Raw genomic sequence first — 16,542 nt, forward strand, 5'->3', positions numbered from 1 at the left:
TAAAGATGTGCATTAGCAATGCTCAAAACATGGCCGAGTCTGATTTTTAGAAAAATATTTTTCTTCGCCACGGCATGACGTCACAAGTGGGGGTACTAAAGATTGATTGTGTGTTTGTTTTCCCCTCGAAATAATTAAATCTTATTAGTTGAGAAGTAATTTTCCGTGGCAAAAAGAAATTACCGGTGCCGAAATAATTTAGCCGTCAGCCGAAGCTGTAAAATCAAAGATTAGTACTAAAAACAAAGATTTGTACTAAAAAACAAAGATTAGTACTAAAAAAACAATAGTACTAAAAGTAAAAAACAAAGATTAGTACTAAAAAACAAAGATTAGTACTAAAAAACAAAGATTAGTACTAAAAAACAAAGATTAGTACTAAAAACAAAGATTAGTACTAAAAAACCACCGTTTTGGGCGTTTTTGGGCCACCGTATAAAACAGATGTAAGGTTCGATGTTTCAATATTTCCATAAAACAATTTAATATTTACAATCAATTTTACCAAATTTTCTAAATTGAAATGAAATTAAAAAGAAAACGCTGTGATGGTAGAAAAATTAAAGAATCAATAATTATTGAGCGAAGAAAATTTTCTTGATGTTTGAATTGAGCAAGAAAAATAGAAAGTTTTCAGAAATTACTTGAAAAAGATATTGAGAATGTTTTGGCGATGAAGAACTCAAAATGATTTATCCAAGAATATAAATTTTATTTGAAAAAGTGTGTAAATCATTTAAGGTGAAAGATATATAATATACTACTAAATTTCTATGTATTAAAAAAAAGTGATACAAAAATGAAAATCTACAATAATAAAATCTTGAAAAAAATGTTCAGCAGTTTCAGTCAGTCTAGTTCGGTGTCATTTTTTACATGAGACCTTGAACTTCTTCGGTATCGGGATCGAGGTCGATGTCATAAAAACATGGACGTGTTGGTAAACCTGGCATCGTACTCATCTAATAAAAGAAAAATCAGTCGAAATAGTCTAGATCCATTGTTTAGGTTATACCATAAAAAAGTACTGTGTCAGACCATTTCTATAAGTAGAAAGATATTTTGTGTGACAATAATGCAACAATGAAATAAAAACGCAAAAACCTCTAAGCTTTAGTTATGTTGTAACACCATAATGCAATAGGCGAATAATTCGAAAACATTTCTAACTTTCTTGACCATGACCAGTCAATGATTGGTAAATATGAATTGACGTGACGGGTCAACAGGGTACCTTATCGGGGAAAACTTCGTCGGGGAAAACTGACGAAATTTCGGTCAAGTGACGAATATTTTTCCCCGAAGAAAATTTTCCCCGGCCTTAATGCGTTTACCAAAACCAGCGAGTGACGAATATTTTTCCCCGAAGAAAATTTTCCCCGACGAAGTTTTCCCCGATAAGGTATCATATTTTCCGGAGAAAAGGCAAAAAAAAATTGTAAAAACAAAAAATTAAAAGAAGGATGTTACAAAAACAAAGAAGGACTTACAGTTCCCACCAGTGGAAAGACGAAGCCTGCACCAACACTTGCTCTGACGTCACGAATAGGAAGAGTGAAACCTGATAAAAATATTTGTACATCGTCATGAAAACAAGGTCAGGGAGGCAAAAGACGCCATAAGTGTGGGACTCTTCTGTGCTTCATTGTAGGGGATCACTTTGCAATTATTCGAAAAAAATCACCCCAATACCGTTTTATAATGACTAGCCCCCCACCCCATTTATGAAATTTTCCTGCAAAAGTGCCAAAACCTTCATTTTCCTAGGGGTTAATATTGACCCCCCCCCCATTTTAGGGATTTTCTTCGAGAGTACCAACCCCCCTGCTAATCCCCTCTACAATTAGAGTACTAGTACTCCCAACCTATTTTGGTTTGCATATTTTCATAAATAGACGTGAACCAATTAATTAATTAACATTTAATCGATCGACTGAAGACATAACAAGCTTACCTGTGGGAGCGCCTTTCAGTTCAGGGTTATCAGACAATGACAAATGCGTCTTTGCCATACAGATCGGTAGTTCACTGAAACCCTGCAAAACAAAAAAATGTTTACAGTATTAATCTGGAGCTGTAAGAAATCATCGTCCTCTAAGAACGGCATTCATAAGCTCGAAAAAAATATAATCAAGGGGGTGTTTTATCATGAAACTTAAAACTGAGAATCCGAAAGCTTGTTAATGTTTTCACTAGGCTGAGAATATAGCCTGGAAGCCATTATACCCCCTTTCAAATGGAAATATCCGATTAAATAAAGTAGAAAGCCTGAAAATGTCATAATCGCCCGAACTTTAAATTCTGCAAAACGCTAAAATACCCAGAAATGCCATCTGAAACCATGATTGTGGCTATGAAGCTGTAGCTTGAAGTTGAATTATTATTGAATAATTGGCTTAGGAGAGCATTTTCTTAGCCGTTTACAAACGTGAATATGGGATTGAGCCAAAATTCATATTCTTATATATTTGAATTTATAAAAGATCGAGTAATTCAAGACTTACTTGTTTAGTATAGCGCGCCAAACTTTCTTTTGCTTGATCAGAGAATGAGACGCCATCTGCACCATATATTCTTTTGGCAATGATTTCGATTTTCTCTTCCAAAGGAAGCTAAGTTTATGAAAAAAAGTTTGGTTTTTATATGGAAAATACATCTTTCAATACAGACGATTTTGAAAATCTTGAGTCAAAAATGACCGCTATAGGCTGTACCAAAATAAATGTTTTAGATTTCCGCAATTGAACTCAAATAGACTAAGCCGTTGTCGGTATTTATCGTAGATCAATGAATTTTTAATTGATCTACCTTCAAATCATACAGAAATTGGAAATTCGTTTTTTCTTTGGACGCTTTAATGACTGCTTGGGACAAATTAACAGCACCTTGACCTATAATCAAAGTGAACAGAATTCAAGTTTTGGAAAGAATGTGAAAAAGAAAAACTAATTAAAAGAAGAGGAAAAATACATATTATTCATCCCGGCATCGCCCGAGAATGATACATGGCCGAAGGAGGAATAGGAAACAAAAATTCACAAAAAATGTAGAAAAAAAATGAAGAGTGAGTGAGATGAGGATGAAAACTCAAAAAACATGTTAGTTTGGCTTTGAGTTATAATTTTGTTCTATAGGTTCGATTAAAGTATTTAAAGAGAAAATAACCATTTAAAAACTGTTACTGAACGAAAAAACGCAGACTAACCTCCTTCAGCATAATGAGTACAAAGGACAGCATCAAAAGCTCCAGCTTCTTTGGAAAGGCTGATCATTTTGTTAATCTCACCATCTGTGTCAGTACTGGAATCAAGAAAAGGAGAAGATTCAAGTTGACAAAACAACTGCATCTTACTATTCAGTAAAGTAAGTACATTCATCAAGTGGCTGTCGGTGGAGCCAGTAGTGAGGGAGTCCACCCCCTTTTATATTTGCGCTAGACCAGTCAGACGGAATGCTGAAGTTGAGCGTCACATCTACTATCAGCTCCAAGTTACTTATCCCCCGGATCAAATTACTTAAATCCACGATACTCATTCACTGAGTTGGCAGTGACAAGGGATCGAGCCCACAACCCTTGGATTGCAAGGCTAATGTTCTACCGACTGAACTAACTGAAGCTCAGACACAGTAAAAAATAGCACTTCGATTAAGGTCAATTTTAGGTTTTTGGTCCATTTTCTAGACCAACATACTGGAATTTATTGACTGCAACTACAACAGGTACACCAAAGCAGAGCGCATTTTCGATTTGTTTACGTAAGTTACAGAAGCCTTTCTCCACAAGTTCGATGTTCTAAAAATACGAAAGAGAAAATACATGATCAGTAGAACTGATTTTGAAGCCGAGATATTGATTTTTTTGAAGGCTTTATAATAAGAAATCAAATGCAAGGAGTAATATTGGTACGTAGGGATTTAATAGCACTCTTATTCTCATGCTTCATTGCAAAGAAATTGAAGAACATAAAATGGAATACATCACCTTTCATCGAATTTTCTTCTTATACAAAACAAATAAATGTTTACTGACGGCACAGACAAAATTTTATGTCTGAAATATTTACATAACTAGGACCTACCTCGGTTGTATAAGCTTCAGGTAAAGGGGAACCAGCTACAACCTGTGGAATAATTGGTTTGAATAATATCATGTTTGTTGAAAAGTAAATTGGTTACTGAGATCATTAGTATATTTGGTAATCCTCCAAATTTTCAGGGGTTCATAGGTTCATTTAACGCTGCCTCTACTTTAATCACAAAGGAGAAACTTTATTTCAAATAATAATATTTTCAGATGAAATAGTTTTTTTTGAACGCTTCTTTTAAGGGCTAAATATAGTTCATCTCACTTTAGGACCACCGCCATGCATCTTGAGAGCACGAACTGTCGCTACAAGTACTACACATGATGGTAGAAGTCCTGATAAAGAAAAAAAGTACATCAAGAATATTTCAAGCTTTCTTAAATAGTTATATTTCATCGTTTTTCGTGTCTCGTATCAACTATAAGTTCAACAAGCTAGATGCTGAATGGACCTACCTGATGATAAAAGTTAGATAGCAATGCGAGGAGAAAAAAATCAGTCAGAAAATATAGCGTTTAGCGAAAATGCATAACGCAATAAATTCATCATTGATTGTTGATGGGGGGAGAGGGAAGGGTTGTAGGGAAAAAATAAATAGAAAGTTCTGTTCGCAAAAATCAGTTTTGACAATTGAATCATGCTTGATGGTGAGCATTGTTATCAATAATGTTTTTGTGTGAAAAACATAGAAATACAATGAAAAAAATCTACTGAAAATCTGCAAAAACGGCGATTTCCGGCATTTTCAAACGGAAAAAAAAATTTCTCAAAAATCGAACTCAGCCATAATTTGAGCATTGCGAATACGCATCTTTCTGCAAAAAAATCAGAAAAAAATAAAGGTGAAAATTCGAGAAAATGTAAAAAAACGGTTTTTTCCGGCATATTTCCAGCATTTTCGGCCGGAAAAAATGTTTTTCGAAAATCGGGCTCCGTCACATTTTAGGTATTGTCATATTGAATCAGTGTGCAAAATTTCATAAAAAAATATAAAGTACAGCTCGAGAAATTCAAGAAATACTGTCTTTCCGTCAAAAATAGGTTGTTCCGGTGATTTTTAAATAGTTCCGGCTTCAAAAATCAATTTTATCGACAATTGAACCATGCTTGATCGTGGACATTGCTATTAATAATGTTTTCGTGTGAAAAAACAACGAAATATAAGGAAAAAGTCCAATGAAAATCTGCAAAAACGGCGATTTCCGGCATATTTCCGGCATTTTCGGCCGGAAAAGAATTTTTCTCAAAAATCGGACTCTGCCATGTTTTGGGCATTTCTAATACGCATCTTTGTGCAAAAAATCTGAAAAAACTAATGATGAAATCTCGAGAAAATGCCAAAAAACCGGTTTTTCCGGCATATTTCCGGCATTTTCGCCCGGTAATGATTTTTTTTCAAAAATCGGGCTCCGTCACATTTTGGGCATTACCATTTTGCATCATTGTGCCAAAAATCAGAAAAAACTAATGAGCCAATCTCGAGAAAAGCTGGTACGGAGCGACAAAGGTTAATTTATAGGACCTCCAGGTAGGTCCAAAAAGCAGTATTGACAGACTCTAGGAAAACTGATCTTTTTAAGAAACTTATGTTTTCTCTAGAAAAATGAAAAGGAGGTAATAAAAACCACACTTGCAGTAACTCAGCTTTTATCTTGGAAATAAAGAAAATCCTTTCTCCCAATAAAGCATGAAACTCGAAAGACATTCTAAATACAAACCGCTGTATCTGCATTTGATGTTGAAGAATTTCTCCATCCCAATGTCAGCTCCAAATCCACATTCAGTCACTGCAAAAGAAGATTGAAAGTAAAATGAATGGCATTATTAAAAGATATATTTTTATGCAGTTTTATGATATATGCAACAAAGAATTTGTGCTCGTGCGGTCCCATAAGGTGAGAAGCTAGTTCTTTCCTTTGTTTAAAATGCTATGTAAGCAAATGGTAGGAGACACTTTAAATGATGGCCTTTAATAAAACAAATAGTTACTGAGAGTCAACGGCTAATTGTTCTAAATAATAAGGTAAAATTTGGGATCGATGTATCTATCACACATACCAACAAAACCATCTTGGCCCACCAGCTTCAATGCTATTTTGTCTGCCAGGATGGATGAATTTCCATGAGCAATATTTGCAAAAGGACCTGCATGAACAAACACTGGTGATCCCTAACAAAGATAAAACATTTCTGTAAAGTATCTGGTCATAAAAAGATTTTCTCTGCACTGCTGTTAAGAAGATTTATTGGAAAGGTAAAAATTTGAGAGTTAAGAAATTATGGTGTAACACACGTTTTTTATAGTAACATCCAAAATGTTTGAAGCCTTAACTTTTTGAGATTTAACCCTAAAAATGTTCTTAACATGTTCTTATTTACTATTTTGTGAGTATTTTTGTCCGCAAAGAGTATCTTTAGTTAGAGTCCGCAAAGCCTTTTAAAATGTTCTTAACTTGTTCTTAACATTTTGGCCATTGAAGCTTTATGTTTTTAAATAGTTTGTTATTATATAAAACGTGTAAAAGAGGAGAACATTTTAAACATATTTTTCACTATGAAAGTTCAATCAAGAAATCAAACTGACACATTACAAAATATTTCCGGCACTCATCAATATATTGTCTGACTATGAAGATAGCCCTTAAACGATTATTAGAAAAAATAGCCTTTCAGTCGGGCTTGAAATCAAAGACGCATAGAGTTTTTGGCCTCTTTTACCTCTAAAGTTTGCATTAGATTTGGTTTGATAGCATCTTTCATGAGGACAGTCAATGCTCCTCCCACACCCTATAAATGATGATAATTAATTGCTAAATTCTTAACGGTAACAAAAGCCTCGTTTATTTGCCTTTATACACATAGTGTATACTCATAATGGGCTCTTCCAGAAAATGTCCATGGGGGGGGTGGAGGATATACTGTCCGGGGGGTAAATTTGCTCTGTCTAGGGGTAATTTTTGGTTGTCCGGGGCGTCAACTGATGCTTGTCCAGGGGGTAAAACCCGTTGTCCGGGGGGTCAAAAGTCACTTTGTCCGGGGGGGGGGGGTTAAATCACTGAAAATTGTTATCCTCCATCCCCCATATTCAATTTTTTTCTGGAAAAGCCCAATGCTATTATTTTCACTCAACTTGGTAAGAGATTGGAGCATTTAAGCAGTAGTGTAGATAGGAGGGGCACAAAATTTGTGTATGAGATTTTTATGCCACACTGTAATTATCTTTTTATATTATGAATGGATAATTGCTGTGTTATAAAATATGCTCTCCTACACAGATTTTGCGCCCCTCTTGTCTACGCTACTGATTTAAGTTTGGGGTTGATTTTAACATATATTCAGTGATATCTATTGAAAAAAGAAGGGGTAATTAAAATTTATGTTCGTACCAGATCATCAGCAGTAATTGGCATTCCTTCTTTGTTGCTTGCAACTACCATGTTTCCCAATCTACGAGCAAGAAACAGATCTTAAAATTGCTACTTAAAATTTGCTTATTTGTCAGCCCAAAGTCTTAAATGCCAAACACTATATTTTCTTATTTTATTGCTGTAAAACGGAGAAAGTTCCCTGTTTGACAGTCCTATCCACTGGTAAAATTGGTCAACGAAAAAATATTAGAAAAATGCTCGATCAAAGAAAAGAAAATATTTGCTCTAATTGAAAATCCCAATTGGAAAAATATTCTATAATTCTGAAAAACTCACAAATAAAGTTGACCAATTTACTGGTACATGGAATTTATAATAAATTTCTACAGATATCATCATACCTATCTCTCATATCACGAAGATCAGTTGTTAAGGCAAGAACAGCCATGATTTCACTTGCTACAGTGATATCGAACTGACACTATAATATAAAGAAAAGAAATTCATCATACACGGAAGTCAAGATCAAGTTTAAGGCACCAATTCTAATTGAAACAAACTAAAACAAACTAAAATTTGTATAATAATCTCCAAGCAAATAGTTTTGAGTTTTGACATAAAATGATATAAACAATGTACATTTTTACATCAAGACAAAGATAGCATAATGTATACAACAAGTCATTTTAAAAGTCACACAACTCGAAAAAAATAATTAGTGAGTGTTTCTTACACTAAGTATTCACTTTCCCAAACGCCATATAGATTATTAAGAGGTTACTAACCTCCCTGGTTCTTCCTTTTTCAGTTGGTGATTGTCCTACAGTAATTTTCCGAAGGTATCTGTCATTGGTATCGAGTACTCTTTGCCACGTGATAGTACTTGTATCGAAATCCAATCTTGCAAATTTGCCTTTCTCTTCGTCTGTTAAATCATCAGGATTGCTCTTCTCGATTCCCAATTTCTTTGAATAAATTAATAAATTAATCAGTTGCGAAGATTTAAAAAAAAGATTATTATAAAAAACATGACTTATTTTTTAAATGCTAACCCGATATGACTTTGTTAGGCAAAACTACAGACTTTTTAAAAGCCTAATGAAGGTCGAGAGCAAAGAATTCAGTAAACAAACATTTTTTGACCTACAAGTGCTGCTTGAACACCAATTATAGAAATGACTTAAATCTTTCATTGTTTATAAAAGTTTGAGCTAACTTGGGTATGGGAAAAGAGTAATCCTGGGCGATTATCTAAACTACATTTGGTAACAATGTATAAGGTTGGTGTCTTTTCTTGAGGAATTAATACAGTAATCGTTTATCTTTGGTGAAAAAAAGCAACCTCTTGCATCAGACAAAACCCTAAAATTTTACAACTGTTACTGAAAACTAATATTTTATTATATAATCATGTAAAGCATCATGTTTGAAATCTGAATAATACTCACTTTCAATCTACGTAACATAATTGGAGTAAATTCTCTGATCCCTTTCTTCTTTGGGCATAGTCGATTAAACAGAGCCTACAGTAAAGGAGAAAGCATCAATATTATGACAAATTACGATAGGACTGGACCAAAATCTCTAGCTTTCAAATGGGACTTTAATCATACATTTATTATTATATTTCATATATTTTAATAAACTGTTGGATTAGATGGCGAGATATTGTGATGAATGGAAAACAAAATTCATTAAAAGATAAGGGGAGAATATTGTAAAACTATGCATCACCTTATCTGATTGAGTAGATTCATGGAAGATTCGTGCATCAATGGCAGCAGCTAGAAAAGAAGATAAAATTTGACTCAAACCACATGGTGCAAAGCTAGTTTTTCTTGGAAATTAAAAACTTTTAATCACAAACCGAAGTCACAAACCCACTAGTCGTTTTTGGCTTATTCTGAATCAGCATATCTTAGTGAAAAAAAGCTAAAGTTCCAGGTGTCAGCATAAGTTTTATGTTTTCCATGAGGCAGCTACAGAGAAAATCTTTACTTACTTGTAAGAAATTTTTATTACTAAATATTTACCAAGTAGATTATTTGCAGCAGTTATGGCATGAATATCTCCTGTTAAATGCAGATTGAACTGAAAATAGGAAAGGTCTTGGATAAGTTATGACATATCTAAAAAAAACTGAAGATTACCATAATTTTTAGACTGCATTAGTTGACAGAAAATTACCAAAATAATGACTGAACATGAAGGGTACTATGATGTAGTTTCTAACCTGAGGTGTAACCTAATTGTTTTTGCTCATTTTTCGTGAAAAACTGCAAAAAATGATTATGACGTCATAATCGATGACTTAATTAGCACAATAGGTACATAATAGTATATCTAGTAGTATGAATTCATAAGCCCATAAACTGACAAGCCGTATCATTATTATTACAAGGAAAGTCCTATAAAGAGAAACTTTAGAAACACACAATTTCGTTACCTCTTCCATAGGGATGACTTGGGAATATCCCCCGCCAGCAGCTCCTCCTGAAAAAGCATATCATTAAAGCCTTAGTCATTTTAGGTCTGGTTTAAAATATCTTTATTCATCTTATTTTGTAATTTTATATAAATTTCTTTGTTTATTTCTTATACATTATTATCTTTATACATAGCAAGAAAACACAACTTTTTATCATATAATAATTCATTTCATTGATAGATAGATTAACATACCTTTAATTCCAAATGTAGGTCCTTGGGAAGGCTGACGAACACATGCAAAACACTGCTTTTTCAATGCAGAGCTAAGTGATTGTGCCAGACCAATAGTTGTTGTACTTTTGCCTTCTCCAAGAGGAGTTGGAGTTATTCTGAAATTTGAAAAAAATCAATTCCCAAATTTCCTTTTCAAACAAATGATCTCTTTTGATTTAAAAATGTTGTACCGTCTAGCTTTTCAAGCCAAAAGATAAGTATGGGTAATCTCGCTGTTTTGGAAGAAATATTTCTTCCCTTTCAGTTGCAACACTAGGGCTCACTCTAATAGGAATACCAAAAATTACAAAAGATTAACAAAATACAAACCCAGCAACCACAACATATTTTCCATCCTTTTGATCCTTCAATCTTTCAAGAATGGAGAGACCAACTTTTGCCTTTGTTTTTCCATAATAATCAACCTTTTAAAAACAAAGGACAAATATATATTAAAGAATTTATTTTTCAACTAAAATTTCTGTTATTTGGTACATTTTGTACTAGTATCAACGCAATGACTTCGAAAAATTAGACCCCCACAAAATCGAAGTCGCTGCACGCTTGCTAGGACTATAGATTTAGAATGCCATGGTGAGTATATATTAGGATGTACAAGTTTTACATTAAACTTTAAAAGTAAGAAAAGTCACTGATAAAACGTTTCATATTTGACCTAGTAAGATTACAGGCCATTTTTCATGCCCTTTTAGTGTCCTGTTATCAGACTAAAATCACTAAAATTTTGGTAAAAACAGCCTGTTTAGTGGAAAAACCATCAACCAACGTTGCCCTACCTTAAAATATGGCCTGGATTATAAAAAAATTATAAGTTTGAATAAACTCTTTTTTCACCTCCTCTGGTTGAATCTTCAATTCTTCAGCAAGCTTTCCAATATATTTTGGCTTTTGGGAACGTGAAATTGAGATGTCACTAAAAAAGAGAATGTATTAGTCCCAAAATTACAAAATGTACTTCTTATCATTGTTGTCTCAGTATTCAATTCAGCAATTAATGATACGTCAGGATACAAACCTTGGCACTGGATTTTCCAAATTCAAAGGCAAATATTCAATATCCCACATTCTGCTATATATCTAGAGTAAAAGAAAATGAAATAAAAAATGAACATCCCATGAAAGTTTGGACATTTATACATCAAGTTTGCAAAAGCATATAACGTAGTCGTCTAAGAAAACTGCTATTTTTTTTAGAATCTCCCTTACAATCTAGTTTTTATATTTAAAGCCTTTCCAAGCCTTTTAAAGGCTTCGGAGCACTAATGGAGGGTGCTGGCTTTGAGGGAGAGCAAGGCAGATGGTATCCGAAGGGGTCCGAATGGCTATGGGGGGCTGTGGTGGGCTGTAGAGGCCTCAATTGGTCTCAACGGCGATTTTCCTGGTGAGAAAGGGGTGTAGCAGCCTCAATTGAGGAGGTCATTTTTGGCAATTTCTGCTGGCTTTTGACGGCACTTTGAGGAACTTTGAAGGACCCCCAACGGTGCAGGCGTGTACTCTCACATCCCCCCTGACCGATTGGTCCTATCGGGGCTGGTACCTAAAGGAGCCTTGAGTTTTAATGCCCGAAGGGCTAGAGTTCAATCTCTAACCTTTCTCAGGCAAGAAAAAGTGAAGCGACAGATTGAATCTAGCAATTCCTTTGTTTACAATTGATACTTTTTTCAAAATTTAGCAGTAAATTTTAGTTTCAATCTGTCATTTGTGTAAAAACCAGGTGAGCGCAACTTTGGTAGGATTTGTTGGCTTCAAATCCTACCAAGGAGATTGACTTCTAGCCATTCGGGCTTATACTTCATTGCAAAGGAGGTCATTTTTCGCAATTTTTGCCGACTTTTGACAACACTTTGAGGAGCTTTGAAGGACCCTCAACGGTGCAAACGTGTACCCTCACACCCCCCTGACCAGTTGGCACCAATTGGACCCCCGGGACCTCTGCCGGGACCCCCAGGGACCGTCCACGGTAGTACCCAAAGGAGGTAATTTTTTGTTGTCGAACTTTTTCAAACAAGGTTTTTTGTCGAATTTGTTGAACCTTTCTTGTTGTCGAACTTTATCGAACAGAGTTTTTTGTCGAATTTGTTGAACATTTCTCGTTGTCTAACTTTGTGGAACTTAATATGTTTTGTCAAACTTAACTGAATACTCACATTTTTAGCGACTTTTGAAAAGTTTGAATAAAGAATTTAATTGAACTTTTGTTGTTTGATTAAGTTCGACAAAGTTCGATTAGTTCGGTAATCGAACTGTTCGATTAATAGACCTTTTTTTAAAGAGGCAGCCATGTTGAATAATTATGTACTCCAGCATAAAAACAATGATACAGCCATGCATAATTTTTAAAATATGCATGATAAAGTTATTATGCATGGCTGTATCATTGTTTTTATGCTGGAGTACATAATTATTCAACATGGCTGTCTCTTTAAAAAAAGGTCTATTACGTCTAGATTTTAGTATTCTGAAATAGCAATACAAAGGCTATAACAGCATACATAAAACCTTGTGAAACTGTTTAAAAGGAGGAACTTTAACACCAGAATTGTGACCAGCCATAGTTGCTTATAATTATTGTGAAAGATGCAAGCAAAGTGAGCTAAATTTTGGGTGGAAAATCGACAGCAAATAAAAGCCAGAAACAAGGGTTGGTTGTAGGACCAGAACATCCTAAGACAATTTTTTGAATATTGACTTGTTATTGCAAAAATGCTAAAAAATTTCTGATTCTGTCGGTCAGTCGGTCATGTCAAATCACACCCAATCAACAACCTTACTTTTTCTTTTTTTTAGAGAACTATTAGAGACATTTGTGATTTATCATTTCTTTTATATCTTTTAGTTTCAACATTGAAATATTTACAAAAAGTATATTCAAATGATCTCGGATCTATTTATGTTGGAACTTTTGGTCTAAATATGCCGTCTGTTAACTGCCCCGTGCCTGGGTGCGTGCTAGACACAGAGGCAGTCATTGTTGCAGCCCTTATCACCGCCCACACAAATTCAACACATAACGGTCCAGCCCAAGCAGGTCAAGGCACAACCAAGGTGGAGAAAGTCAAGCGCCCAACAATCGTATCATCCAGCACATCTGAAGACTGGACGTACTTCCTGACCCAATGGAATGAGTATAAACAAGCCACGCGTGTCGCTGGAAGAGAAATTATCATTCAATTGCTTGAGTGTTGCGAGGAACAATTACGTAAAGATTTAACGAGATCCTCTGTCGGACCACTAACCGAAAAGACAGAGGACGACATCTTAGCAGCTATCAAATCACTTGCCGTCCGAGAGGAAAATATTATGGTTGCCCGAGTCGCTCTAAACAACATGCATCAGGACCAAGATAAATCTATTCGTGCTTTCGGTGCCTGCCTCCGGGGACAAGCTGCAGTATGCAGATACGTTATCGATTGCCCAGGAGATGAGTGTAACATTGTAGTAGTAGACTATACCGAACAAATTTTACGTGATGTTTTGTGCCGTGGGATTATTGATCCTGACATTCAATTAGAACTTTTAGGTCATACAAATCAAGACATGACCTTAGAAAAGTCTTTCATTTTGTTGAAGCCAAAGAGGCAGGCAAGAGATCAGCAAATCGTTTTTTAAACAATCAAGCTGCTGCTATCAGAAGTAACTACTCAAAATCTAAAAGAGACACTTTGAAACAATCCTCACAAACTGATAAGACTGACAAAGTTGATAAAAACTCTAAATGTTCGTATTGTGGCACGTTTGGTCACGGTACAAACTCCACGTCTCAGTCTAGGAGAAACTCTTGCCCTGCGTTCAACCACACTTGCGGATATTGCCACAGACCTCACCATTTTGGCCACATGTGCAGAAGCAAGGATAAACCTAAACGTGTGGAAAAGAAATCTGACAATGCTTCGATCCAAGAAGAATCCAACAGTGTTTTCAATACCCTATGTGCTGTTTCTTCCAACACTTTTACAGAGTCGCCAATTGCTCACCATTGTTACGATCCATCGACCAACACCTGGAAAAAGCGATCGTCAAAATCGCAGTCCTTCATTCTGTTGTCCATCCAAGTTGCCGAAGAAGACTACCTCCAGCTTGGCTTCAAACCAATTGCCTTCGAGTCAAAACCGATTCAAGTCAGAGCAATGGCCGATACGGGATGCCAGAGTTGCCTCATCAGTTTCAAACACATCCAACGTCTTGGACTCAACAAGAAGGACCTTCTTCCAACAGAAACTCAACTCAGCAAACAACCAGTCAATCAAAGTCCTTGGTGCGATTATACTCAAAATGTCAGGAAAACGTGAGGATGGTACCATCAAGGAAACAAAACAATTCGTTTACGTTACAAACGAGTCCGACAAGTTCTTCTTGAGTCGGGGAGTGTGCATAGACTTGGGTATCATCTCCGAAACCTTCCCTATTATTGGTGAATCCCTATCATTGGCAGATATCAACATCCCTCGCTGCCCAAGAAGAGCCCTCCCACCACCCTTGCCAACAGAACTTCCCTTTCCAGCCACAGACGAGAACCGCCACAAATTAGAGAACTTTCTACTGGAATACTATGGTAATAGTACATTCAATACCTGCGAACATCAGCCGCTGCCACTAATGGAAGCACCTCCTATGAAACTCATAATCAACCCAGAGGCAGAACCAGTTGCACATCATTCTCCCATACCCGTACCCATCCATTGGCAAGACACAGTCAAAGCTAATCTAGACCGTGACGTTCGTTTAGGCGTGATTGAACCAGTACCAATAGGAGAACCCGTTACATGGTGCCACTGTATGGTTGTCTGCGCTAAAAAGAATGGCAACCCAAGACGAACTGTTGACTTTCAACTGCTAAATAAACATGCTTTTAGAGAGACTCATCACACGCAATCACCGTATCATCAAGTGCGCTCTGTTCCTACAAACAAAAGGAAAACCGTATCTGATGCTTGGAACGGTTACCACAGTGTACCTCTCCGAGAAGAGGACCGCCATCTCACAACGTTTATCACACCTCGTGGGGAAGGTACCGCTACAACACCCTCCCTCAAGGCTACATAGCATCCGGCGACGGCTATTCACGTAGATTCGACGAGATTGTGTCAGACTTTCCTGATAAGATCAAAGTTATTGATGATGCATTACTTTGGTCTGAGGACCTTGAAGCTAGTTTTTACCAAGCTTGCAAGTGGTTAGACATTTGTGGAAAGAATGGGATAATCCAAAACCCATCGAAATTCAAATTTGGAGAGAACATTGTTGAATTTGCGGGGTTCGAGATCACCCTTGATTCTGTCAGTCAGTACCTTTAGCCAAATTAGGAACATTTTTCTTACTTTTACTAGTATTCCTAATTAGGAATCTTATTCCTAATTTGGAAGAAAAAAATTCCTAATTAGGAAGAAATATTTAAAAGTTTAATATCTCTGAAACGAGCTACATTCGCAAATTCCAAGTATGACCAATAGATTCGGTATACCAAATATGATAACTGTGCAAAAAATTGAAAAATTTCATTCGCGGATGGTGGAATTATTAACGCCCCCCAAAAATAATTCCAAATTAGGAATTAAACGAACTGCCGTTTTTATTATCACGAAGAAAAACAGAAAGTGAGTTTCCCGCGTTTTATAAATAAATGTCAATTTTATACCGGGAGAAGTGAAGTTTTTTCTAGGGATTATAGCTTGGTCCCCCGAGCAAGTCAAGAGCTCAATCTTTCTTTCCCACCTAAATGGAATAGTAAGAATCTTATGAAGTACTTTTGAACGTGCGATTTTTTCTATTTTTGGAGAAAATCTAGGTTTTTGCTTCATATTCCTAATTAGGAATACTAGTAAAAGTAAGAAAAATATTCCTAATTTGGCTAAAGGTACTGACTGTCTGTACGACCAGCTCCATCCATGCTAAGGGCTATCACTGACTTCCCAACACCAAAAAACATAACAGACGTTCGTTCATGGTTCGGGCTCATAAACCAAGTTTCGTATGCTTTTAGTATGACAGAGACAATGTTGCCATTCCATGAATTGTTAAAACCAAAGACTCCGTTTTGCTGGACGGACGAACTCCAGCATGCATGCATTTGAACAGTCGAAACTGCATATCGTTAGCAAAATCGAAAAAGGCGTTAAGATCTTTGACAAAGGATTGCCTACATGTATACAATATAGTATCTATAGGTGTATCTGAAAAATAAATTCAAAATACCTTGCAACAAGAGAGCAAAAATCTGGTCTTGAAAGCAAAATTTGCAAAATGGATGGTGTTGTGTCGCAATCAGTCTAGCATTTTGAGCGCGAAATACGATCCTCACTTTCGTTTTTAAAACAAAAAGTAAACAAAACCACGTGGTTTCGCTACACTGCCACCCTCTAAGGGCG

At 35.9% G+C, this 16,542-nt stretch overlaps 1 protein-coding gene across 1 annotated transcript; it reads right to left on the reverse strand.

The window, feature by feature from the left end:
• Positions 1–448: 448 nt before the first annotated feature.
• On the reverse strand, positions 449–16,459 carry LOC136815608 (C-1-tetrahydrofolate synthase, cytoplasmic-like). Its single transcript, XM_067072062.1, has 24 exons — positions 16,370–16,459; positions 11,193–11,254; positions 11,012–11,090; positions 10,487–10,581; positions 10,136–10,272; positions 9,900–9,946; positions 9,487–9,544; positions 9,188–9,237; positions 8,902–8,976; positions 8,239–8,418; positions 7,855–7,934; positions 7,472–7,532; positions 6,804–6,872; positions 6,144–6,255; positions 5,804–5,872; positions 4,350–4,420; positions 4,080–4,121; positions 3,693–3,793; positions 3,206–3,300; positions 2,809–2,891; positions 2,505–2,612; positions 1,955–2,036; positions 1,491–1,561; positions 449–962 (listed from the first exon to the last, which is right to left on the reverse strand). Exons 2-24 carry the CDS (start codon positions 11,240–11,242, stop codon positions 873–875), a joined length of 1,905 nt encoding a protein of 634 aa, XP_066928163.1. The 5' UTR covers positions 11,243–11,254; positions 16,370–16,459; the 3' UTR covers positions 449–872.
• Between the last annotated feature and the right edge of the window lie 83 nt (positions 16,460–16,542).

The sequence above is a fragment of the Clytia hemisphaerica genome, unplaced genomic scaffold, assembly GCF_902728285.1.
Source record: "Clytia hemisphaerica strain Z4C2 unplaced genomic scaffold, Clytia hemisphaerica genome assembly, whole genome shotgun sequence".
In the NCBI taxonomy this organism is placed as follows: domain Eukaryota; kingdom Metazoa; phylum Cnidaria; class Hydrozoa; order Leptothecata; family Clytiidae; genus Clytia; species Clytia hemisphaerica.

Bases quoted from the DNA above. Each gene is read 5' to 3' on its own strand.
- LOC136815608 (XM_067072062.1), bottom strand. From the start codon at position 11,242: ATGTGGGATATTGAATATTTGCCTTTGAATTTGGAAAATCCAGTGCCA. The intron at 8,977-9,187 runs GTGATGCATAGT...CCTTTACTGTAG, and splicing joins AATCTACTCAATCAGATAAG to GCTCTGTTTAATCGACTATG. The intron at 5,873-6,143 runs GTATGTGTGATA...CTTCTTTTGCAG, and splicing joins GGGCCAAGATGGTTTTGTTG to TGACTGAATGTGGATTTGGA.